Source organism: Jaculus jaculus, chromosome 18 (genome assembly GCF_020740685.1).
Source record: "Jaculus jaculus isolate mJacJac1 chromosome 18, mJacJac1.mat.Y.cur, whole genome shotgun sequence".
NCBI classification, from domain to species: domain Eukaryota; kingdom Metazoa; phylum Chordata; class Mammalia; order Rodentia; family Dipodidae; genus Jaculus; species Jaculus jaculus.
This window is the reverse complement of record NC_059119.1, coordinates 132,460-159,859: the sequence shown is the minus strand read 5'-3', so window position 1 is coordinate 159,859 and position 27,400 is coordinate 132,460. Positions and strand designations below refer to the sequence as shown.

General features: G+C 34.4%; 1 protein-coding gene across 5 annotated transcripts in view; it reads left to right on the top strand.

Moving 5' to 3' along the window:
* The window catches only part of Pcdh15 (protocadherin related 15), a 1,075,820-nt gene that overhangs the window by 955,669 nt on the left and 92,751 nt on the right, over positions 1 to 27,400 (top strand). For all 5 annotated transcript variants that reach the window (XM_045137141.1, XM_045137139.1, XM_045137140.1 and 2 more), the window contains 3 exons: positions 1,585 to 1,701; positions 10,914 to 11,054; positions 12,620 to 12,732. In XM_045137141.1, coding sequence (XP_044993076.1) covers positions 1,585 to 1,701; positions 10,914 to 11,054; positions 12,620 to 12,732 — 371 coding nt within the window. The remainder of the gene's footprint in view (positions 1 to 1,584; positions 1,702 to 10,913; positions 11,055 to 12,619; positions 12,733 to 27,400) is intronic.

Here is a 27,400-nt window from a genome sequence, read left to right as displayed (position 1 = left end):
TATTCCACCATGCCCAGCTGAAGGTGTGTGTGTGTGTGTGTGTGTGTGTGTGTGTGTGTGTGTGTGTGTTTAATTTCAAACAGAAAAAAGGGGCAGAGAGAGTGAGAGAGAATGAGCATGTCAGAGTCTCCAGCCACTGCAAACAAACTCCAGTTGCATGTCCCACCTTGACCATCTAGCTTACTTGGGTCCTGGGGAAATGAACCTGGGTCATTTGGCTTTGCAGGCAAGTGCCTAGCCATCTCTCCAGCCTTGAGGGTTTTCATAAATGATAAGGTTCAAAAAACACTTGTGCTCTTAGGGGACTTGGTTTATGTTTGGCTCTGCCAAATGGATTTGTATGGATAATCACTTACCTATTTAGGTCATTGTATTTCTAGCCATGTGGCAGTTAAATGATGTGTTTCAGAATCATCTTTTTTTAATGCACCCAGTATTCTCAGACTGAGAATACTGAGTTTTAGATGGGAATAACTTAGTATTTAATAAGTAAAAATGATCATGTCTCACCAAAGTGTGAAAATAAATGAGATTCATAAAAATTGTATAACATTTTTCCTTAAATAAGTTGATAATATTTTCTAGCTATAAATATATGTAATACTGAGTACCATCCTTACTTTCTGTTTCAGGGAAGACTAACTCTTGTTATTTTGCATTTATCAGACTGAAAAAATAATTGAAGAATATTTTACAGTTTGCCTTTGTAATTTTCTCTGTACATATAATTATATTTAGTGTGTAGAATTATCCAAAGTCATTGCAAAAACACAAAGAAGTTGTCAAAAAGGAACACCAAAACAAATAATATAATACCATCCTTAGGCTGGAGAGATGGCTTACTGATTAAGGCACTTGTCTGCAAAGCCAAAGGACCCAGATTCAATTCCCCAGGACCCACATAAGCCAGATGCACAAGGTAGTACATGAGTCTGCTTTGGTGTGCCCATTCTTTCTCTTTCTCAAATAAATAAATAAAAATAAGATATAAAAATGATATCATTTATCCTATTTCCTAGTGTGACTTTTTTTAAGAAATAAGGATTTTTTTGTATTTTCATAGGACAGAATTTTACCTTATTCTTTAATAAACATCTTAGATGGCTTAGCAGTTAAGGCACTTGCTTGCAAAGCCAAAGAACCCAGGTTTGATTCCTTAGAGCCCACGTAAGCCAGAGGCACAAGGTGGCGCATGCATCCGGAGTTTGTTTGCAATGGCTGGATGCCCTGATGAGCCCATTCTCTCTCTGTTTCTCTCTGCCTCTTTCTTTCTCTCTCAAATAAATAAATAAACAAATATAATTTTTATAAAGAAACATTTTAGAGAAAAGTTCAAGCATTATTTCAGTCTCTAAAAGTGTTTTTTTGAAAGGGGTGCTGAAAGACTATTGACCTCTTACTGATACCACTTACATAGATACTGAGAAAGGATCTGGCAGTCCCCTCTGGGCACCAGTCTGTAGAAAGAGTAATGGAACTTAAGACAGTGGCAAATGATTTGTGATGTAAGAGCCAAGGTCAACTTGGGAATGATATTCCCAGTCATTTTCACCTGCAATACTAACCACTGAACTCGTTTTACAGGATATGAATGATTATCCTCCAGTTTTTAGCAAACGTATCTACAAGGGAATGGTGGCTCCTGATGCAGTCAAGGGTACACCTATCACCATGGTTTATGCTGAAGATGCAGACCCTCCTGTAAGTAGAAGACACTGGTTAATACTCTGAGCTATGTAAGAAAGCTCTTTAGCACTCATAAGTACCCCAGTTCCCAAGAAAACAGAGGGAGTGATGAGGGTTTCTCTTTTCTCCATTCATAGGCATTTGTGTACTGTATCAACAGATACCAACTTTAAGTGACTATTATTGCAAAAGTTTTAACTACAGCTCTAATTTTACTGTTTGTCAATATGCCTAACACTAATGATAAATATATTTAGAGCAATCTGCATTTGGAAATCACTGTCATGTAAAATATGTAAAACTTATTTGTAAAATATATTTTGAAAAGTGTAGGCTCACTTGTGCATAGATGTTATACTTACTGAATCTCCACATTATTCATGCATATATAGTTTATTATTAAGCCCAATATTCACATATAACATGTAATTAATATAGAATGTTTTGGTAAAACAATATTACAATATTTATTTTCAGATGTTAGAAGCTTCACATCTTTGCATCCTTCTAAACATCCCTAATTGTCAGTTAAGACAAAGGGTTTTAAATATTATTATAGTTAAAGTGATATAAATATTCTATAGTGTTTTCTTATTACATTTAATACAATATAAAGTAATAACATGATATAAAAATTCTTCATGCATCATTAGTAAGCTTTATAATTTTCTTTATCTCATAACACCTGGATGTTGATAATTTAAATTCTTACTTTGAGCAAACTCATACTATAAGTACTCTTTGATAAATACCAAAAAAATAAATACACCATTATTAGAAATTAAGAAAAAAAATAAAACTCTAAATCATACAAGTGATTTTAAATTGTTTTTTTATTCCTTGTATAAATTGTGGGTGTTTTTGTACTTTATTTATTTATTTTATTTATTGGAAGAAGAGGGAGAGAGAGAAAGAAGCAGATAGGTAGACAGAATGGGCATGCCAGGGCCTCCAGCCACTGCAAATGAACTCAAGATGCATGTGCCACCTTGTGCATCTGGCTTGCATGGGTGCTGAGGAATCAAAACTAGGTCTTAAGGCTTTGCAGACAAACACTTTAACTGCTAAGTCATCTTTGCAGCCCTAATTTGTGTTTCTGAAATGCTTTTTCTTTAACAAAATTTTAATAGCTGTCATAAAAATTTTCAGCTCCAATTGAGACAAGCCATGGAGAGTCTACTGTGACCATAAGGTCTTGAGAAACAATAATGTTAAAGTTGAAAGCAATGACCTTTAACTCTGGAGTTTCTTTGCTTGAGAGGACTAAAATATATGTGAAATTGATTTATCACATCTTTGTAAATATAATAAACAAAAGACCTTAGCCATGCACATAAAATACAAATGATAACTGTGAAGTTGGTGGTTAATGTGTTATGTAAAGTGGCCCGTGACAGATAAAAATATGTTGAAATTTGTATTATGCCTTCAGTTCCATTTAACACAAGTTTGAGTATCAACTGCATACTGTCCACTGTACTAACCAAGTTTTACCATCAAGAACCTCTTTCATTGGCTGGTAAGACAGAATTATAAATGGAAATTAGAGCACATTGTAAGAAATGGGTGTGTGCAAACACTATTTTAACATACTCATTTCTATGAACTTTTTCATTGGTATGGAACTTAAGATACTGTTAAATTTAAGACCATACATTAGGAAATACTAGAAGTAGTTCCTCTGTTCTACATGGGACAAACTTTAAAACACTACTGCAGATGGAAAATCCTTAATTTTCTTTTGACACCTATGACTTTGTACCTACTTGACATTCAAATCATACATTAGAATGAGAGACCATATTTTGATCTGTGGTCTTCTCTATAAGATTTAGCATAGTTACCTAGAGTACTTGTCAAGAGAGAAATCTCTGGTTTTAAAGTTCGTTCATTTAAAACTATTTTTATTTATTTATTTCCTCACTGCAAACAAACCCCATCTAGATGCATGTGCCACTTTGTGCATCTTTGCCTTATGTGGGTACTGGTAAGTTGAAGCTGGGCCAGCTGGCTTTGCAAGCAAGCACCTTTAACCTTTAAGAACTGAATCCTAAATTTCTTTTTTTTATGCTTACATTTTTGATATTGATAACATAAGATCAGAATTTTGTGAAAGGTTACTGAATTCTTTTTATTTTATTTTATTATTATTTTTTTTTTTTTTGGTTTTACGAGGTAGGGTCTCACTCTGGTCCAGGCTGACCTGGAATTAACTCTGTAGTCTCAGGGTGGCCTCGAACTCATGGCGATCCTCCTACCTCTGCCTCCCGAGTGCTGGGATTAAAGGCGTGCGCCACCACGCCGGGCTCTTTTTATTTTTTTATTAACTATTTTTATTTATTTATTTAAGAGAGAGAAATAGGCAGGGGGAGAGAGAGAATAGGCACACTAGGGCCTCCAGCCACTGTAAACAAACTCCAGATGTGTGCACTCCCTTGTGTATCTGAGTTACGTGGGTCCTGGAGAGTTGAACTGGGTTCCTTTGGCATTGCAGTCACGTGCCAGAACCTCTAAGCCATCTCTTCAGCCAGGTTACTGAATTCTTTACGCTTTTTTGCTACTATGAACATTTGCCTTTCTTCTAAACTAGAATGTAAAGTCGTTGAAAGCAGAAAAATTCACTCCAAAATTTGTAGTCACAATCAAATTCTAAGTTTAGCACACAGAAATCAGTTATAGAACATATGAATAATTAAATATGTATAAATATGTAGCTATGTGAATGTTCTTCTGTACTTGTAAGTCTTCCAGAATCCTGGAAATGTGGTTATATATGATTCTAGGACAATGTATTACTATCCCAAAGCTTTAGTTTGGTCATTTGAAGACTGAGAATTTAACGCCATGATGAAGAATTATATGTAGCATAGTTTCAACTTCTTCTGTGGCAAATAAAACTATCAGTTTGAAATAATAATTTTGATGTGTAAAGACTAGCAATGTCTTTCAAAACATCCTGTTTGTTTTTAACTCATTCTTCAGAGAACCATCCATTTTATACCATAAAATAGTAACAAGAAAACTCTCTGAAATATCAAATGTAAAGTGGTCTGAAAATGTGGTCTGAAAGTTCTGAAGAGCACTATTTCTGAATATAAATTAAAAATTATAAAATGCATGTAATGCAAACATAAAGTGCTCTGGAGAGAAGAGCAATCTTCTGGGGATTCTAACACTTGGGGTTTTTCTCCAGCTTTGCTCTTGTGATAGGATTGACATTATATAGTTCTCACAGAAATGGGGTGGGAATGATGGATGATCGTGTGTATTAAAATCTGCTAACCTTTTCTTTCTGCTCACCAGAGACTTCCCATTTCATGCATTCTCTCTCTCTCTATCTATCTATCTCTTTCTCTCTCTCACACACACACAACACACACACATGTACACACACACACACACACACTGCAAGTGTAATTTCTATTTGCATATTTTTATACTTTTCTGAAGCAGCAGGTTAAACTGTACCATACAGGAGTTATGTCTGTTGGCTATTTTAATGCCTGCCAGAATAGTGTCTTCTGTCAGTAGTTAGCCATGGAATAATTGGAATAAATAAGTGGAGTTTGCTTGTTGCTTGCTTCTAAGAAGTGAAGCATAAGGCAACCATGAAAACTTAATTTCTTACCTTAAAGAAATATTTTCATTAATATACTGTAGTAGTTTATAAGATTCTTTTTATGCAAGAATTAATTAGAACATGGTTGTCAGCAATGTTGACAAATTTTCTTATTTATAAACAAATTCACAAGACTATAAGAATTATCTAGACATTTAAAATCTCTCTTTCGCAAGCTTTGTTTATGATTTATGGAATACATATTCTTCAGAAGAAAGATCACATATGTTCATAATAGTAAAAAAAAAAAAAACCTTAAAATCCATCACTGGATAGTGAGTATTTTTACATTTTTTTGAAAATATAATTGCAAGTGTAAAATAATTTTACATGCTTCTTCTGAGTTCAGAGAAGCCACCCAGAGAGTTATTAGCCGTGTTTTCATCATTGTCTTTGCCATCTCTGTCATTCAGTATGGAATTCTCAGTACCTACCCAAAGCTACATACACAAAGTGCTGTGTGTCTGGAGTTCATTTGCAGTCTCAAGAGGCCCTGGTGCACCCATACTAACTTTGCTTCTTTCTCTCTCTCATATATATATAATATATATATAATTATATAATATATTTCAATTATATATATATGTGTGTATATATATATATATATATATATACATCTATATAACTATAGTTATCCATTAGGGCAAATTAGCTCCTGTGACATGCAGGGATTTTTTTTTTTTCTGATAAGATGATAAACAAAAAACAAAGGACTAGACTAGTTTGTCCACATCTAGGCTTGTTGACCATTTGTAAATCTTGTAGAATTATTCATGCAAATCTTCTGCCCACTTACAACTGGGTAATTTGGGTGACTTGCAATTTTTATAAAATTCTACTATATAATACAATACCTATTGTTAACAAAAATGTATTATACATTGATCATTCTTTTAGGTGGTTCATTTCATGTTATGTATTCATAACCCAATATAAATAAATTCTACTCACTTTATAGGGCTAATGTAAGGATTAAGTGGTATCATTTATGCAGAGCAGGTGCTACCTATCACATAGTTATTTGATGTCTTAGATTATTATGCTTAACTGTAAAATCTTTTGTGGTAAGCATATGTTTTTAAGGACTTTAATAGATGTGTTTATAACAGGTCTATAAACACTGAACTATAGGGACTAGAGATCTGGCTTAGCAGTTAAGGTGCTTGCCTGTGAAGCCTAAGGACCCAAATTTGATTCCCCAGTACCCACATAAGCCAGATGCACAAGGTGGCACATAAATCTGGAGTTTGTTCATAGTGGCTGAAGGCTCCAGCATGCCTATTCTTGCTATTTATCTTCCCCTTTCTCTCTCCTTTTCTCTTTCCAATAATAAAATATTTTTAAAAAATTTAAAAAAACTGAACTATTGACATATACTACTTACATAAGTGTTCTCGGACATAGAGGACAACCTGTAAGAATGCTGACTCACTGTATTGTCAAAACACATTAGTTATACCAGGGAAGGATAGAAAATGAAAATGAAAAATAAATCTCAAGGGTTGCATAGAGAATTTCACATGCTGGCATCTGGTTAGAATTACTTTAAAATGACAAATTTATGAATGGCAAAATAATACAAACCACTTTATAGTTATTCCTAGTGCAGAATCACATTTGGAATATTTTGTGAATTATACTATCTCAAAATGAATCAAAGTTCCTTTGAAAATATTAGAAGTAATAATTTTGGTAACTCTACAGGGAGAAAAACCTTTTTGTATTTGTAAAGAAATTGACCAATGTTTGTGTTAAATGATAATAACAGGTTTAGTATTTCCTGATGCAACATGATTGCTTTAGTATAAAGGAAATTATGTAGTTCTCAACAATTTCTTGCTAATTATTCTATTAAGGAAAATGGCTAAATCAACATATGCCTTGAAAGTAAGAACCTAATCATTTTGGTCCATTAGAGTCTCACTGAAATTCCCCTTGCTTATTTGTTCAAAACATCTTTCATACAGGTCTGCAGTTATCTTCTGTAGAAATTAATTATATTCTCACAATAATTATGCCAGTGTATATTGTATTTAACCTATAAAAATGGGAATAAAAAGTAAAAATTTACTAAATTATAAAAATGAAATATTTTTCTATTTTCTTGATAAATATTCAAATTTATTTTTCTATATTAATGATTCCTACCCCATAATATAGAGCTTTATTACATTTTATTGTTATGTTCCATTGTGACTGGATAGTCTACAATATGCCAGGGCTCCATTATCCTATAAGATTATTTGTATTGATAAATCTTGATATGTATGGCACATTAAAGGCTCTGGTATAATTGTTCATACTAATACTTATTAAGTTTCATACATGTTAGTTTTAGCATATTAAGGGCATAAAAACTTGATACACTCTCATATTTTGGGACACATAATATTTAAATCTTATGTAAAAATACATATCACCATGATTGTTTGTTTGCTTGCTTTTTTTGGTAGGGTCCTTTGTACCCCAGAGTGGCCTATAACTCGCTTGTAGCAAAATCTTACCTTGAACTCGTGATCCTTAAGCCTGCACCCACCTAAATGCTTTGCATGGCTTTATTAACTCAAATCTTATTTAAAACAAAGCCCAATATATGTACAAACAAATTAATGAATTCCTACATGAAGAGATGTCAAATATCATGTCATTCCTGGGGACCATTATGGTTGGCTCACATTTCAAGAGTCCTTCCAAATTGTTGAATGATGACTACAGTATTAGAATTTGGGTTTACATATGAAAAAAATGATACTGAAGATCAATTAATTATCATCAAACTGCATTTTCATGAGATGTAAGAGACATGATTCACTGGAGTATCTTGCTCTGAGATTATGTGAGATGCATAGATGTCAGCATTTCCTCTTGCTTATCATTACATCTGTGGTGATGGGGAACATGGATAATTTTGCCTCTAGTTCTATAGAGTATTGCCTAGACTCATGAAGTAATTACGATTGAGAACAAAGTTTTCTTGGAAACATTATGGCATGTTAATTCCCGCAAATAAAATGTGTACATGTTTCATCAAGTTACTGCCAAGAAATAGTGAAGGTTTTATTTAAGTTGACACCTTTTACATTATATTACTTCACTGATACATATGTATCCTATGTTCTAGAGTTTCAGATAAAATTTCCAAGATCTTAAAAGAGGAAATTGATTTTACTTTCCATTTTCATAGTCAAATTATTTACCATATCAAACTCTAAGTATAACATAATTGTGGAGGTCTACAAATCAGAATCCATTTTATGTGTGTGTACAGTGAGAATGAAATCTACTTTATTATAAAATTTGAAGTGTGAACTTGAGTTCCGGTTTCATTTAATGCATACTTATCCCCCATAGCTGCAGTGAGGAATGCTTGTAGTACTTTGTCTTTATGATACATACCTTCTCACATTCATATTGTACAATACTTGCTTGTGAGTCTCCATTGCTAACAACTCATCCATAGCTGTTCACATTCATCTGTGCTTCAATCTACTATTCTACTATTATAGGATTGAGCCACAAAACCTGGATGAAAATGTTATTTTTAAAAAAAGGTAATGATAGTCAAAGTAAACAGAAAAACCAATGAAGTGTCCACCACAGAAATAAGTGGCTGGGAGAGATGGAAAAATATCAGAACATGAATCTTTGTGAAATTGGTGGACATAATGGTGATTTGATTGTGGAATGTCAGTGGGGATGAAGGGATCAGCGAGCATTGCCAGGCTTTGAGATAATGCAGGTTGGTAATGTTCTAAATCTGCATTATTTCAAAGCCTAGGAAATAGAGAGTTGCAAAAGAAAATCAGCATTCTAGTTTTAGATATTTCAAATTGGTAACAGAATATTTGCTCAAATGTTACAGAGGCTGATACAGACTTTAAAAGTCAAAAGATTAATCAGAAAGTAAAATGTATGTGTTACGAATGAATAAGAAAGTGTTTAAAGAAGGGGGCTTTTGAGAAGGTCAAAGGGCTTAGAGTAAACAGAAATACTGGGTCAGAACCTTGAGAAACACTAATATTATGTGTTCAAGGAGAACAGGAAATAGTAGAGGTTTGAGATGTAGCAGCTAGTAGGAAGTAGAAGGATAGTAAAGTCTAAGTAAGACATTTTTCAAGATACTGATGTGCTGTGACATCAATTACCAATTTACAGGAGTACTGGTATCTATCATATTTGTCCTATAGCACAACTATAATCCAGAAACTAATGACATCACTACCTTTTCTTTAAATGTAGTCATGCAGATGGTCAGTGCTACAGAGAACAATGTTCTCAAACTCATCTTACACAAAATAGTTACCAGCCTGTAAGGCCATGTTTTCCCCCTACCCACCCACCAAAGCAAATATAGCAAATATAGTTTGCATTTTTCCTTTATAAAAAATTTAGTTGTATATGTCTCAGTCTAAAGGAAACTCTGCTACATGCTAATTTTGGACCTAAAATGTTGACTTGACTTCTAACAGTGTAGAGACTTACAAATTCTGAGTAGTGGAAATATTCCAGTTCATACTTGGTTTTTGTCATAAATTCAAAATAAAATCAACCTGGCTTCCAATTATAATGAGTTAATTCACCACAACTGTCAGTATCTCCATTAAGTGATTTTGATAATATTTAAAAATCATTGGACATTATTTCTTTAAAAATATATTTTATTTTGCTTTTTCGAGGTAGGGTCTCACTCTAGCCCATGATGACCTGGAATTCACTATGGAGTCTCAGGGTGGCCTCGAACTCATGGCAATCCTCCTACCTCTGCCTCCTGAATGCTGGGGTTAAAGGCGTGTGCTACCATGCCCAGCTTAAATTTTTTTGAGGGATGTATAGATGTCTTACATGTCGTCAAACACAAAGGACCCAAGTTCAATTCCCTAGCACCCTCATAAAGCCAGATGCACAAGGTGACACATGTGCCAGGAGACCCTAGCATACCCATTCTGTCTCTCTCCCTCTCTCTCTCTTTATCTTCCCCCCTCAAATAAATAAATAAAATATCTTTTATGTTCACATTATATTTTTGATTGGTATTTTCATTTACGTTGGCCTGTCTTTGGGATGATACAGCCTTCCTCACCTCCATGAAAAGGAACATACATATAACATCAAGATGGTTTGTCCATCATAAACATTCAACAAATGCTGACTATCCTCACTTCACTTTGCTGAATTTAATGAAAATTATTTATATCAATACTCAGCATGGCCATCAGCAGTGTAGACAGTAAATAACTTTTGTTTCCTTCCCTTTTTTATCCATTCTTCTACTTTAACAAAACCTTCACTGAGTATAACAAAGTTCAGATAAGTAAAACTAGAAAAAACATGATTATAACAAAAGATAAAATACCCAGTGACAACGGATATTTAAGGAGACATAAAGAATGAAAGGAAAGATGCATAAGGCAAATTACTATTTTTTCTCTTATGTAAATCATTTTAATAGCCATTAGTTCAGATTGAGTTGTCCACTAGAAATAAAGATTCTGACACATTTACCTTGGAAATCATAAAATACAATTCTTTTCCACAAGCCCATTCATTTTAAAAATCAACTTCACCACTCTTCTTTTCTTTCATCTTAACTATGATACTTTCATTTTAGGGCACGCCCTCAAGTCATGTGAGGTACAGAGTAGATGATGTGCAGTTTCCTTATCCTGCCAGTATTTTTGATGTAGAAGAAGATTCTGGAAAAGTAATAACTAGAGTCAATCTTAATGAAGAACCTACAACAATTTTTAAGGTTAGTATGTATTTTTTATGATGCTTGTATAACATTTAATATTGGCAGGTTATATGTCACCATAATTTAATTTTTTGAAATGAAAACATTGGTTGAGCTGGAGAGATTGCCAAGTGGTTAAGGAACTTGACTGCAAAGCCTAACAATCTGGGTTCAGTTATCCAGTACCCATGTAAAGTCAGATGTACCATGTGGCCCATGTGTCTGGAATTCATTTGCAGTGGCTTGAGGTCCTAATGCACCCATTCTGTCTCTCCTTCTCTTTCTGTCTGTCTCTCTTCATTTACAAATAAATAAAAATAAGCATTATTTCTTTTTTTAACATTATTTCTTTAAAGGAGCTTAGGGAACAAACAGATAAGTATCAAATAAAACCATTTGGTATTTTCCATCTTGGGTATAACAAACTATTTGTATGGCCTTATGATGTGCATCTATGTACAAGCAAGCATGTGAATACTGGTTCTAAAATCATCAAAATGTCTGACGTATGCTCAGTTATATAATGCCCAAGCTATCTTAGTGGTATAGCCAAACCATTATATGTTTCTTTGTCTTTTTGATACCTTGATATTGGATAACTATACACCACCATTTTTATAGCAAGAAACACTAGTTTTTTTGAAACTTCTTGTGTGACTGTCCTTTTCTACTTGCAGATACTATTTATTTATGATAAGTGCACAGTTCACTCACTGGAACAAGTTCACACATTCTTGATATATTCTGCTTCCAAAAAATTTTAAGGAAAAAGATGGCTTATACTTTACAATGCATTTCTTTAAGTTAGTAACATGAAACTTCTAAAAGAATATAAATACCAGGGAAAAACATGATTATGAAAATGTTGAATATGCCTTAACATGAATATTAGAATCCTTCTTTGTAAAAGCTATTATAGCAACAATTTATAGCTATACCTTCAAGATATCAAAGTTTAATTGGTGTCATTAGAATTTATTTTTAATATCATAAGAACTTGATTTTATAAACAATTGTTTTAAGAGATTATATAGCAAAGGCCATTAAATTGTAAAGATTTCCCCTTTTGTCCTCCAGCATGAAGCATTTCAGCCTTGTAAATCACAATTAATTCACTTGAAAATTAATTTCTTTTTATAAGCAAGTTAATTAACATTTTGCTATTGATGTAACTGAATTTAACACATTTTAAATAAATTTCCTGGTGCTACAAAGGTACATTTTAACTATAGACAACAGTGGGATGGAGGGAACAGTTTATAACTACATATATGTAGTATAATATACCTGGCCTACTAATACTTGATTTTTCTTAATACAGCTAGTAACTCATTATGGGTATTTCTTCTAACAAATAAAAATGAAAACTTTAGCCTGGCTATATTTTTAAGAAAATTAAAGGACATTATAGTATATGCTAGCATGTATCTCTTTCCTCGGAAACAATGGGAAATGGTAATTGCTCCCACTACCATAAACAGAAACCAAATGAATAAAACCTTCTTAGGTATATACAAGTGATGTTTTGTTTTCTTTTTCTTCTTGTTCATAATTGTTGAAGTGAAACCATCTCACTTTTTCAGTTAGTGGTTATAGCTTTTGATGATGGTGAGCCTGTGTTGTCAAGCAGCGCCACAGTGAAAATTTTGGTTTTACATCCAGGAGAGATCCCACGCTTCACCCAAGAGGAATACAGGTATTAATTCAATAAGATTTTAAAATATATGAAGTATTTGGTGTCTCAAAATTGATGTAACATCAATTTATCAGTGATCTTGATTTCCAATTCTTATGTGATTTCAAAATTGCAATAATATATTTTAATTATAAAAATTATTTAGTCGAAAAGATATGTCTTAGTGATGCTTTAATAAATGCTGGGTTTTTAAAAATAATAAAGCAAGCTTTGCCAAACTCAGCATTATACTTTGTGATTTAAATTCTAAGTCATAGCCTTAGTGGCTCAGGCCTTTAATCCCAATAGTTGGGAAGCTGAGATCAGAGGATTACAGTGAGTTCTAGGCTATCCTAGTCTGCAGAGTGAGTTCTAGGTTGGCGTGGGATAGAGTGAGACCTTGAATCAAAATAAATAAAACAAAATATAAATTTAAAGTATTTAGTGAACTGATGTTGAGAAGTAGACTTTAAGGTTCTCATTATTGGTAGGTACAATATACCTCTAAATCTAGCATGCAATTTATAGTACTATGTTCTATATCATCAGATGTATGTGTCTTAATCCTATATTATATCAATGATGTTCTGTATGTCACCAAATGACTTTAAGTAATTCAGGATAATAAATGAACTGAGCTAAACTAGATATATTTTGAAATTGTTAGAAAAGTCTAGAAGGTAAAAGTCCTCTTACACATGTTCTTGTGACTATTTTTAATTATATCATCTAATAATTGACCATTAATAACTTTATTACTATAATCTATTCTCAGTTAATACTTATACTCAGAGATAGTATTTAGAAGGGAAAATTTTTCACTGAACAAATCATGGGTATGTTTTATGAAGCAATATTGAATAAGAACGCTTAGAAAAGATAGATAAATGGGCAATATCCTGAAATTCATTTTCTAACTATCATGGGACTATATATCCAAGGCCCATGTTTCATGCATTAGCATCATTTGGTGTAGGCTGCCTTCCTCTCTGATAGATGTTTGCCATCTTCCCATGTCCCCATATGGCAGACAGAAAAAGAAAACTCTCTATTGTCTCTTTAAGGCACAAATCCCATGATGAGGCTTGCTTCTTGTGACATCAGCTAAAGTTAATTATCTCCTTAAGGCCCTATTTCCTAATACCAACTCACTGGTGATTATGCAATATGTACACACACATATATACATACATATATACACATACATGCTTACTTATATAAGCATTATGAGACTCATAACTAACCACATGTACACACCAAGTAATCATGCAGTACTCCAATTTTGATTTCACTAGATTTTCAATAAACTACTTCAAGATGATCAGCCCTGGAGAAGGAACAAATATTTATATGACAAATGTAGTATACTGTAAAACACAGGAATAGATATATACAAATTAATGTATGTTCTCTTGCTACCTTGGTACGACTGAGCTTAAGATGCATGGTGTGCAGATATTCAAAGCTGAGTACAGAGGAAAGTCTGAAGAATTTCCAATCACAACACTATGGACGGATTGCCCCATTCAAGAATTGGGGTGTACAGACATATACAGAAGATATAGCATGACATTCAAAAGGTTTCAGTCCAACCAGACTTCCCCTTTCTTTTCCAAAATGCTTCACGTCAGTTCTGGGCATTCCTTGGAAACCCCAAGTGTTAAAAAAAAAAAAAAAGGATAGAAGAATGAGTTAAGACTTTTCCTCCTTATGTAAACTCAGTGGGTGATGTTCTTTCTCTGGCTTTCACTTGGAGCCCATCTTGTTATTATAAGTCATCCTCCAGAGTTCTCCCAAGTTATCACATTGCTTTTTCTCTTTCACCTGAAATCTTGAGGTTTTGAAGCCTAGGTCACAATTAGAATGATAATACTACTCACTTAGCTTTCTACACTGAGTTATCTTGTTTAATTCCACTTTTAAAAAACACAAACATGCTGAGTGTGGTGGGACATGCCTTTAATCCCAGAATTTAGGAGGCAGAAGTAGAAGGATCTCTGTGAGTTCAAAACCACCCTAAAGTAGTAAATTCCAGGTCAGCCTGGACCAGAATGAGATCCCACCTCGAAAAAAAAAAAAAAAAACCCGCAAACATTTTACTCAATGGATAATTTACTATTTCATACCATCTCTGAATTTAAGTATAAACTGAAAATAGAATTAATTAGTAAAATTGTTAACTTGGAGAACAGAAAACTAACCAATTGTTTTGTGCTATAATTACAACAGCATAGATGAAGTGAATTTTGACCTTCAGATCTTGTGTAACAATTGGAAAACTTGCTTGGAATGACTCAGTTCATTTGTTATCCTGATTTATAAATTAACTAATCTTGTATCCTACTGCTTATGGCTACCTAAGAATCAGCATTATTGTCAAAATGTACTCAGTAGTACATGAGTACTGCAAAGACTGATACCTTTCTATCATCAGACACCCAGGAAATTTGAAAATTAATTTAAAATACTAAATTATAGCAGGAATGAGCAGAAGATGCTACTGTGTCATTTAAGTGTGATGATGATAACCAGGTCACCCTCAAGTCATAACCAAAAGTGATCTTTAGCCTCTCTGCTGTTCTGAGTCACCCTGAGACCCATGTTCTTCACACAAACACTGCAGCATATTCAGGGTACAACAGCTTGGGCAAGGTCAATTCCTATATCTGAAGCCTTGAGGCACAGCCTCACTACCACCATAGTTCTATGTCTGATAAGACATCTTCTGGGAAATAGTTACATAGCAATAATTAATTCATTAATTTTCTCATTTTATCTATGATGGAATATTCAAGTCCTAGTACTAGTTAAGTCTGTAATATTACCTAAGAACAGATTCAGTCTTGTAGGTCAAGTGCACTAGATCCTGAAGAATGACATTTGATTTTCATCTCAGAAAGGCAGTCTTGTACAAATTGGAATTCACTTGTGATCAGCTTTGGAAGTAAATATCATGTAAAAACATCTGAAACAGATCAGGTAGACTAAATGTGAATATTGATTTTGTGTAGGAAAGGCTGCATCTTATGCCATTTATGAAAACATTAATCTAAGAAAATTTGAAAGTTTTTCACAAATTATGATGCCCCTATAATACAACTTTAGTATTCATTTAAAATGGAAATGTATTAATTTTTAGTACCAAACCTTCTTATACTTAATTTTACATCTATAGTTATTTAAAGGATATGTTTTAAAATATAATTTCCACAAAAATTAAAACTTTGAAATTTATATCTGTATGTAAAGGCCAAATGTTCCTAAGGTGTTTCTTTTTTTTTTTTTTTTTTTTGGTTTTTCGAGGTAGGGTCTCACTCTGGTCCAGGCTGACCTGGAATTAACTCTGTCATCTCAGGGTGGCCTTGAACTCATGGCGATCCTCCTACCTCTGCCTCCCAAGTGCTGGGATTAAAGGCATGCGCCACCACGCCTGGCTCTAAGGTGTTTCTTTTTAACTTCTTAAACACATTAATATTTTGCTAACCATAGAGAAAATATTGATCTATTTCTTAACTTCTAACAATATTCAAATTAAACAAACCAAAAAATAAAATTATAGATATGAATATGTTGACATTTTCAAAACTTCAAATACTCTTGAGTCTAAAAATAATGATATCAATTTCCAGATCAAAATAAAAATTGGTACTTTGCAGAATAATATGAATTAATTTTTAGCAAATGCCAATGATATAATTTATAATATAATATATTAAAATCAATCTAAAGACTTTGCTTTGAAGGATAATGTTGTAATAGTTTTTATGAAGAATTAGTAGCCTACCTCCTGATATGCAAGCATAAAGAAAAGTACATCTAATCCAGATTTAACTTTTTATGTACCATGTTATGAGAAATGAACACAACATTATCACTATTTAAAATAAAAACAAGGCTGGAGAAATGGCTTAGTGGTTAAGGTACTTGCCTGAAAAGCCAAAGGACCCAGGTTCAATTCTCCAGGGCCCATGCAAGCCAAATACAGAAGGGGGAGCAGGCTCTAGGGTTCATTTGCAGCAGCTGGAGGTCTTAGTGCACCCATTCTCTCTCTTTCTCTCTCTCTCTCTTTCTTTCTCTCTCTGCCTATTTCTCTATCTCTTCAAATAAATAAAGAAAAATAAAATATTTTAAAACAAAAACAGACTATATAATTATAAACATAGTCCTGAAGGCATATATGCTTCATCTTGCTGAATAAATGTAAATTTCTCAAGTAAGAGGACTGAATTTTCTACTTTATCTATGTAATTCTCAGCATAGTTTAAATAATATAGTTTATTTCCCAACGCATGGAAGTTTTGAAAGTAAAAGGGGATGCTATGTTAAGTTAGGGCAGTGGCCATAAACAGGGACTATCACAGGTAATCACTGTTATCTCTCTGTATACCTTTGATTTTTGATATGTCCTATAAGAGCTCAGAGCAATATTTCCTGATAAATGAGAATCTAATTTTATCTGTTCAGAATATTCCTGTGTATAAGTTTTGTACTTATGTTCCTCCAAATATAGTGGCTTAGAATAACCATTTGCTGTATCTTATGACTCATGGGTTGGTTGGATAGAATTTGTGTTAGCCCGACCTTAGCTCATGAGTGCTACCATGAAGGCTAAAAGCTCACATAACATATTTAATCAGACAATTAGCTCATTCAAAGCTATTGTATTAAGGGAAAACGATTTCAACTCAGTCTGAACTCCACTTTGCTGAGAGAAAAGTGAGGCTATTGTTAAGAGCTGCAATGGGGAGAATGGATTATAGGCTATCTGTATTTGCAAGTTAGTTTAAGCCATAGCAAAAGTGAATGTCCTCCTGTGTTCATAACTAGAGATATTTTTTTTAAATTGTGAACAGTGAATTCATAAAGATTATATATGTACTCTCCAGAGAAACAAAGAAATAGGGTGGATAAAAAAGGAAGCTAGATGTCTTCTGCAGTGACAGAATCTCAGTGGTACCTTGTACCAACAATAATGACTAACAATACCAATGCCTCAATTATAATGTTGGACAGAAGTCTTGTAAGAAAGATTTTCATGGAATTTGCAGTTTCATATTTTCTTTTAAAAATAGACACTATATTTGGTATTATTTTTACTTATTTATGAGCAGAGAAAAAAGTATGAGCACACTAGGGCCTCTTACCATTGCAAAACAAACTCCAGAAGCATATGCCACTTTGTGCACCTAGCCTTTATGCGGATACTAGAGAATCAAATCTTGGCCTCTAGGCTTTGCAAATAAGCCCTTTAATCACTGAACAATCTTCCCAGTCCCAATTTCAAGTTTCCTAAAGTAGTCTCTACTAAAAAGGAGTTTTGGTCCCTAGAGTAAGTAAGAAATTTGCCTAAACTTTTCTCAAATTTCTTTGAAATTTAAGATTGTCACAACCTCTACATAATGAGCTGCTGGGTAGGATGACTGCTGAAGTTTTGAAGAATGGATGCATCTCTTTATATCTCCTTTTCCCTAAAGAAATCTAGGGAGGGCTGGGGAGATTTGGCTTAGTGGTTAAGCAGCTTGCCTATGAAGCCGCAGGACCCAGGCTTGATTCCCCTGTACCCAGACAAGTGAGATGTACAAGGTAGCACTTGCATCTGGAGTTTGTGGTGGCTGGAGGCCCTGGCGTGCCCATTCTCTATATATCTGCCGATTTCTTTCTCTCTCTCTCTCTCCCTCTCTTTCTCTAATAAAAAATACATAAACTATTTCAAAAGAATCTAGAGAGATAATACATGCTTTAAGACAGAGAAGACACCTTTGACTCAAAGTCATACAGTGTTGTTCCCAAATATAGCACATGCGTGCACATGTACACACACACACACACAAACACAGGTGCACACATATGCCTACACACATACATAACTATTTTCTGGACACTAGTTCTGTGGACTCCTACAGCCACATTAGACTGACCCAAGCAACCCAGGAGGCCAGCCCAAACTCACAGGCAGGGAAAGACCAATTTGCTTCTCAATGAGACAAAGAGAAAAATGTGTACCTATTTCTTAATTCAGCTATAAAAATTAAAATATGTGTGGGCTACATTGAGATGTTTTAATACATGTGCACAATGCATAATTTCCTTGTCATTGGCCATGGTCTGTCATCCCCTGCAATTATTTACCTTTTTTATTTGTGAAAAATCACAAAAACAAAACTAAACACTTTGGCTTTCAGATTATCCAAAAGTTTTTTTTTTTTTCTTTAATCATTATACCAGTAGGCTTGAAGTTCAGAATCCCATCAAAAAAAAAAAAAAATCAAATCCAAATGTGAGCAAGGTTTCCTGGGCACAGTTCCACCTAATACAAACATATGAACAAGACAGTTCTCTAAATTACAAAGAATCAGAGATAAGAACCACACTAGCCAGTCTTCTCATCTCTTTTCTAAAACGTGTACTTCATGGTGTACTGACAAAAGCTGGCACACATTGCAATGTTCTGTCAAGCTACTAAGATGACAATACAACCAGGATGTCTGCAAGTACTCATCTAGAGTTGTCATGTTGCTAGACTTGAATAAATATTTCCTGATCACTTAACTTCTATGGACGCCTATAGCAGTTCCTTCTCCAGTCCTCCAACCTCCAAGCTCTTTTTTCCTTCACTGCCTATCAGACCGTTCTAAATCAGTGCCAAATGCTTGTTTTTACAACCCTGCACTTGTGACAACCAATCTCTGTTATTGATTCTCAAACCCACTGCTAACAACAAAAATCATTTATGTATTTGATGCTGGTGTAAACTGTCTGTACTAATATCAGCTGGACACTTCTGAGCTAACATGACCAAAAGTTTTTGAGTTTTCTCTCTGCGTGGCTTTTCAGATGTACAGAATTCTTTGCATGCAGTTGCCACACAGCTTTACAGTATGTGAGAATAATCATAGAAGCTACACTTTATGTGGTAATAGCATAACTTTCACAGGACAAATTAAAGGCAGGAGTTGGAAAAAAAGAATAAAGGAAGAACAACTTCACTTCTGGAATAGAGGAACAGAAAAGTTATCCGTTGTTAACTCACACACCACACTAATAGCTTTTTCATCAAAAGATGTATTAGACATATTAGATATACAGATGTATTAGAAAAGTAGAATATTGTATGCATGTATTCCACATTAAGAATAAAGATTTGGGGCTGGAGAGATGGCTTAGTGGTTAAGCGCTTGCCTGTGAAGCCTAAGGACCCCGGTTCAAGGTTCAATTCTCCAGGACCCAAGTGAGCCAGATGCACAAGGGAGCGCACACATCTGGAGTTCATTTGCAGGAGGCCCTGGCATGCCCATTCTCTCTTTCTCTCTCTTTCTCTGTCTCTCTGTCTCTTCCTCTGTCTGTCTGTCACTGTCAAATAAATAAATAAAAATAAACAAAAAAAACTTTAAAAAAAGAATAAAGATTTTGTCTTAAATGATAAGAACTTAATATTACTGTATTCAAAGTTTTATTTTATACTTATGTTCTGAATTTTAAAACTAAAGTTCAGAATTAAGGAGGTATTAAATAATTTTTTTTTAAATTTCAAGCTGGTTGTAGTGGTGCATGCCTTTAATCTAATCATTTGTGAGGCAGAGGTAGGAGGATCACCATGAGTTCAAGGCCACTCTCACTACATAGTGAATTCCAGGTCAGCCTGAGATAGAGTGGGACCCTACTTCAGAAAAGAAAACAAAATAAAATATTTTTTCAGTATACTAACTAAAATTAAGAGGGTAAAGGTTAAACTGTCAGTCAGAAACATTAAGTGTACTGAATGGATGAACATTTAAACCTCTAAGTAATAAGTTCTAAAGAAAAAATTACTAAATTTGTGGAGAAATTGAGATAGGAGGACCTTCTCAGGGCTGGGGGCATAACCCAGAGGTAGAGTAATTGCCTAGGCTAAATCCTTAAACCAAAAAAGGAAAAAAAGAGAGGGAGGGGAGAGAGTGAAAGAAATAATTAGTGACAGACAGAGAATGGAAGAATTTCAGGTTTTTTATGTCTTAAAATGTGTTTGTGCTAGGGAAAATTTTTATTTTGTCTCTAATTATCTTGACATAAAGTAAAACTATAGCTAGAAATGAATTACCAAGTATAATTTCATTAACAGACATGTAAATGAAAATGTAGATTCCCTCCTCCTTCAGAAAATTTCAGCAAAAAGTGTTGACTCAGCAGAAAGTCTCCCTCAGAAAGTATTGACTACACATTCTTTTCAGTAAAGGACGTAATTGTAAATGTTCACAAAGTTTCCAGGGTGTGTATAACATATTATAAGGTTATTTATACCTATTTTCCAATAATTATAGTGGAAATTAAATGTCTATTTTGTTACATTTTATTGAGGAGAAATATTCAACTGTTGTCAGAAAATGAAATGATAAATCTAGATTTTATTTTTCTTTGTGGATATTATTTATATGACTTCATTAACACCAAAATTCTATGTTGTCTACTAAACTTCATAGCTCAGGGCTTAGAATCTAGTTTTATCACTAGAAAATAGCAAATAAATCCACAATTTAGCTCATTTCAGAAGTTTATTATCATATCTTTAGCAAAACTCAAATGAACAAATTTATTTATAAGACAGAGAATAGGAATAAACATGTAAAAATACAAAAATGTTTGATTGGAGGCCATTACAAGTTATGCAAACAATTCTAGCATGGGTTTTTCATAAGAAATCAGATATCCAGTTACAGATATGCTTGGTCTAATTGTGCAAAGGAGAGCTATGTTGCATTAGAATCACCAAACTCACAGCACTCAAGTCTCAAGTTCGTATACATATTAGCAAAGAACTGAAAATTCAGACGCAAGGGAAGAGTAAGTTATGAGAACTATCTTAGGAAGAGTTAAGCTTAAGAGAAAAAGGAAGTCCCAAATGAAAATAAATTACCAGCATAGGTGGGAAGTGGAAAGAGAGACAGAGAAGATCCCCCTCAAATAGAAAAAGGCAGAAGATGCTTGCAGGGTAAGGGGATCAAGTACAATTATATGAGGCAGGCATCCAATTAAAATATACCTCATCACCTAGCTCAGGTATGTAATAAAGGGGCCTGATTGACTGGTGTGGGGGGAGCTAAAAAATAATAATAACAAAATTAAAAAAGCTGGAGTTATTTCTTGTAGCCATCTTGGATGACACTGAATCAAACAATTCTAGCCTTGACAGGGCAGACAAAGTGGCATGCATGTTTCTATGGGCCTGACCCTAGCTAACTACCTATCAGAAAAAAACTACCTTGCTCTTATCCATACTATTCTCACCCCATTAAAGATAGAGTTCTCCATTCAGCTCACAGTTATTCATTTATAAACAAACAGTATAAACAACATTCACAGATTACTTAGTGAAAATTGAAGGGTGCCTGGAATCAATGCACTTTCCAGAGTATTCCTCATGGTTTACATTACAAAAAGTCTTTCAGCCTTCAGGGAAACAGAATCCATGTCATCTCTCCAGTCTTCTATCTACATTGCTTTAATAAGTTACTGGCACACAATATATACTCAGTAAACACTGAATGAATGAGTAAACTTCCACAAATAAACTCACTCCAGTTTAATTAATGTTCTTGCTGCTCTTTTTAAGTTTCAGTGACAAAAACCTCTGAGTTCATCAGTCTCATTCATAATAGTTGCATGCATGAGTGAAGCTAAAACCTGTGGGTATGAAGCTACATAAATAGTAAGAAAGTTAGTTAGTATCTTCATCTCATATTTAAAATATATGTAGGCTTAGAATAACACAGGGAAAACCAGAGTGCATAAGACATGCTTCATAACACAATACTGGCTTATTAGATGTGGCCAAGTGTTATTTGTGCATTGGTGACCTGACTATATACAAGACAAACACAGAGTTCTGTATTTAAACTAATCTTTCAGAAGAAAATCTTACAAAATTGTGATATCAATAGGAAGCAAAACTCAGGGAACTTTTGCTGTATGATAAGCATAAGAAAAGTTTATGTAAAAATGTATCCATTGGTACATTCAACAAATGTCAGAAATAAGTATCTCACTTTACAAACTTTTAAGGAATAACATAAGAGATGATATATAATCTTCCTTAGGTCACCAAGAGAGGTCTACCATTTCTCTGCAGTGTGATATTCAGACCTCTATTCTTTTCTAGTTGGAAACTTTTTCCAGATGCATTCCTGAGCCTGATCAATCAGAACTTTGGGAAATGATATCAGAAAATGTGAAGATTATAATGAATTTCTTCAGAAGATTTTTACAGAATTAAAATTCAAAAGACCAAGAGTAGTCCAAATATATCATGTAATTATAACAATAAAAAAATCAAATACACAACTACCCTAGATTGCAGACTGAGTTTACTATGTAACTTTTTTTTTTTTTTTTTTGGTTTTGTTTTTGTTTTTCAAGGTAGTGTCTCACTCTGGTCCAGGATGACCTAGAATTCACTATGTAGTCTCAGGGTGGCCTCAAACTCACGGCAATCCTCTTACCTCTGCCTCCCAAGTGCTGGGATTAAAGGCACGCTCCACCACACCTGGCAACTATATGACTCTTTACAGAGATAACCGTCTTAGTATTTGTGCTTTATTGATTTTCTTCTGCAATTCATCCTGAGGTTCCTTGAGGAGCCAGTACTTTTCTCCTGAAACTATTTTCTCTCTCAAAACTATTTTTCTTTTGAAACTGTTTTCTTTAGTTAAATACATGGAATTAGATCTCCATGTTGTAATTACTGCAAGGTTACAAATAATAGGAGTTCCAATGGGTGTGTATTTTCTTATTTTTATTACATATCCTCATAGCAGACATAAAAACAATTCCTTAATTGGTACTGATTTGCAAATATATTGAATTCAGCATGTCAAAATAAATTCCTCTTTCTGTAGAAAGAAAGCAATGGAATCAGACTGAACTTCCATATTATCTATTCAAAAACACTTTTATGTCTAAAATAGTGCAGCAGTTAAAATAATCAGGAGCTTTATGCGACATGTATAACATTTACTTTTATTATTATTTCTTGAACCCCCAAATAAAACTAAGTTTAAAACTGGAGAGTAATTACTTCATCTTCATTTATACTATAAAAAGAAAAGAAAAAAAACTGATCAAACATTTGTATACTACAAGTTATTTTACTATAGTCATTATTTAGATGGACCCAATGTATTAAAATTTATGTAAATGAAATGTATATTGTGAAATGTAAATACATGACATTCTGGAGAGACCAATGCAGCCTGGAATTCTAGAAGAGAGAACAAGTAGGAGGAAATATTTCTGAAATTACTGTGAAGCATGTTCACTAAAGAGGAGTCCCAGGAGACCCCATTGTCTGAGAACTGCAGGAGCCCTCTGTTGGCTGACCAACATAGGTCCTCCTTCAGCTGACAATAAGCATCCTCTTCCAGTCAACCAGCTGGGGGTCCTCATTGAGCCAAACAACATTGCCCCTCCTAGGCTGCCCAACAGGGGTCCTTATTGACTTGACTAGCAGGCATCCTCCTTGGACTGACCATCAGGGTCCTTCTCCTGATGACCAACAGAGGTCCTCCACAGTTTGACCAGCTAGAACATGGCATGGTGGCTGCAGTACACCAACACTGAGTCCTTCAGATAGAATATACTCACACAGATTAGATGATATGCTGGCTGATAGTTAGTCTCATTGGTGGGAGGTCATTTTCTCTCACTGTGGTTTCCATTCCTTTTCCCTGATGAACAGTTCACACTTTTTCATATACCAGCTGTGGTATTTTCCTATAGCATTTATATATCTTCTTTTGAGAATATTCCATGCAGGCATTTTGTCCATTTGTAAACGAGCTATGAATTGAAGAGATGCCCAAGGGTTCATGATCATTTCAGCATTATTTAGAGCATCCAAGATACAATATCAAAATATAAGTCCATCAGTGGATGAATAGGAAAGGGAAATGTGTTATAATTAATGGAGTAACTCAGTCAAAGAAAAAAATACTATAATTCCCAGTGATGTGAATAAACCAATAAGATATTATATTAAGTGAAATAAACCTGGCACAAAATATATAAATACCGTGGCATCATTTACATGTGAAATCTAAAAGCCTGAACTTCTAATAGCAGAATATAAAAGTGGCTACTAGGAGGTAGATAATAAGGAAAAATGTATTCAGACAATTCATAGAATTCAAATTTCACTGAGACAAAAAATAAGTTCAAGAGATTCATTGTACAGTATGATATTCTAGTTAATAGATATATTTAAAATTTTCCACCAAAGAAGATTTGAAGTTTTCTCATCAGTAACGTTTGAGATGAGACGTGTTAAAAGGCATAAGCTTTCTGTTTCATTGTGGGGTTTATTTTTTGTTTTTATTTACTGCTTTAAACTCTTTTTACTACCACTCATTCAGTTATTAACACCAATAATTCCATAAATTTTTTAATTGTTTTATTATTAGATTTGGACATATTTTGTATGTAAACATCACGTTAGTACCATCCTTACCCTCCTTCCTGCCCCTTTTCTGAAGAGGACCCTTTCCTTAGAGATGCAGGTCAACACAGTGGGGATTGTGGGTCATACATTATGGGGCAGCAGTCAGTTATGGGGGAGAGGCAATGTCTCTGTGAAAAATGTCCCAACTTGTAGCTCTAACAATCTTTCCATTCCCTCTTCCACACTTCAGTAATAGGCACTTAGAAGCATCTGCATCTTTGGTTTGGTAGGTGTTGAGTGTCCTCAGTACCTTTCTGCATCACTCTTGTGCTAATACTGGCATAACTAAGAGAGCAACACTCTTGCTCATTTCCCCAGTTCTTCTGTGGTACCAGCTGAGACCAAGGTGGAGTGCACTAAGTCACTTATCTCCTCAGGTCCAGCACCATCTGAAAAAGAGAAGCAGATTCTTCAACAGAGATTGAAGTCAGTACTGGCTAAATGGAATAACCACTATTAATTTAGAGAGAATTAAAAGGGTTTAGACACTCTTCTAGTCTAAGGTTAGTGGAAGATTGACAACAGAAAGCAGAATCATTATCTGGATATGATTCTGACTTGTTTCCCAGTTCCAAATATGGTTTCCTTTCCACAGCCTGGATCTGTTAGCCAATCCAAGAGCAGTTTGTTACTCACCATGGCTGTGTGCCACTATTGCACTTGTGAGAGCATCAAACCAAGTTGTTTGCTTCTGAGTCGCTTAGACTTTGAGTTGCTTGGACAGATGTTGGCCACTTTCCCCTGGTAGCACATGTAGGGCACTATATGGGCTAAATATCTGAGTACTGGCTCTCCTCTGGATTCCAACCAGGTCTCTCCATAGTCCATGCCAACAGTGTTTGGTGCCTTCAGAAGTAGAGTCTTACCATTAATCTCTGGTGAGTAATCAAATGCTCTGACAGATGTCTATCTTGTTTGTTTTGTTAGATCTGTTAGGTCTCTTTGATCAGCTCATTGTGGATATAGACTACATCCTGGTCCAGGGAATTACAAGCCAGGGCTAAGTAAAAAGAAATAAAAGCCAGAGAAGAAAGAGAAACAGGAGAAATTTGGGGTTATGTTTCATCTCACTCTCTTCAGGGCCCTTTGATTCAGGTGCTCCCTCTAAGGTCTGCTTGAGGGTTCCACCTTTTAGTCTGATTTCCAGGATATAGGATTCTATAGCAACAATTCAATTTGGGTTCAGATTTTGTGCCCCCATCCCTAACTTTTCACTTCCCACAAGCCCTACCCTTCCTATCGACCAAGCTTTAAGATGCTATTCAGTTATGTCAGCAACATGGGCTTATCCAGGTCAGGAACAGCAGAGGAGTGAGATCTTGCAATGGCTATCTTTCTGTGATTGTGTGAGTTCACTTAGAATCTGTTCCAAGTTCAACCATCTTTCTACAAATTTCAATGTGTCATTTTTTCTTATTACTGAGTAGAATTCCATCGTGTAGATATACCACATCTTGGTTATCCATTCATCCAATGATGGGTACCTGGGTTGAATCCAGTTTTTAGCTATTATAAATTGAACAGCTGTAAACATGATTGAGCAAATAGTTCTGAACTGAGATGTGGAGCTTTTAGGGTAAATTCCCAGGAAGGGAATAACAGGTCTGCTGGTAACCCTATATCCATCCTTTTCAGAAGTCTTCAAATTGACTTCCACAGTGGTTGTATCAGCTTACATTCCCACCAACAGTGAATGAGGGTTCCTGTTTCTCCACAGCCTTGCCACCATTCATTTTCTTTCTTTTTTTTAATGTTTGCTATCCTTACTAGGGTAAGGTAGAATCTTATAGTTGGGTAATTTGCATTTTCTTAATGGTTAGGAATATTGAACATTTTAAGTGTGTCTTAGCCATTTGTAATTTTTCCTCTGAGAACTCCTTATTTAGTTCTCTGCCTACTTTTGGAGTGGGTTGTTTGACTTTTTATTGTTTAGTTTTTTGAGTTCTTTGTAGATTCTAGATATTAGGCTTCTGTCAGTGGTATACCTGGCAAAGATTTTCTCCCATTCAGTGAGTAATATATTGGCTCTGCTTATGGTATTTTTGTCTGGGCAAAAGCTTTTTAGCTTCATGAGATCTCACTGGTTGAGTGCTTGTTTAATTTCCTTGGCTACTAGGGTTTTAGTCAGGAAGTCTTTTCCCAGTCCTATATTATAAAGACTCTTCCTTTTTTTTTTTTTTTTTTTCCAGTACTTGAAGAGTTTCAGGTCTTATATTGAGGTCT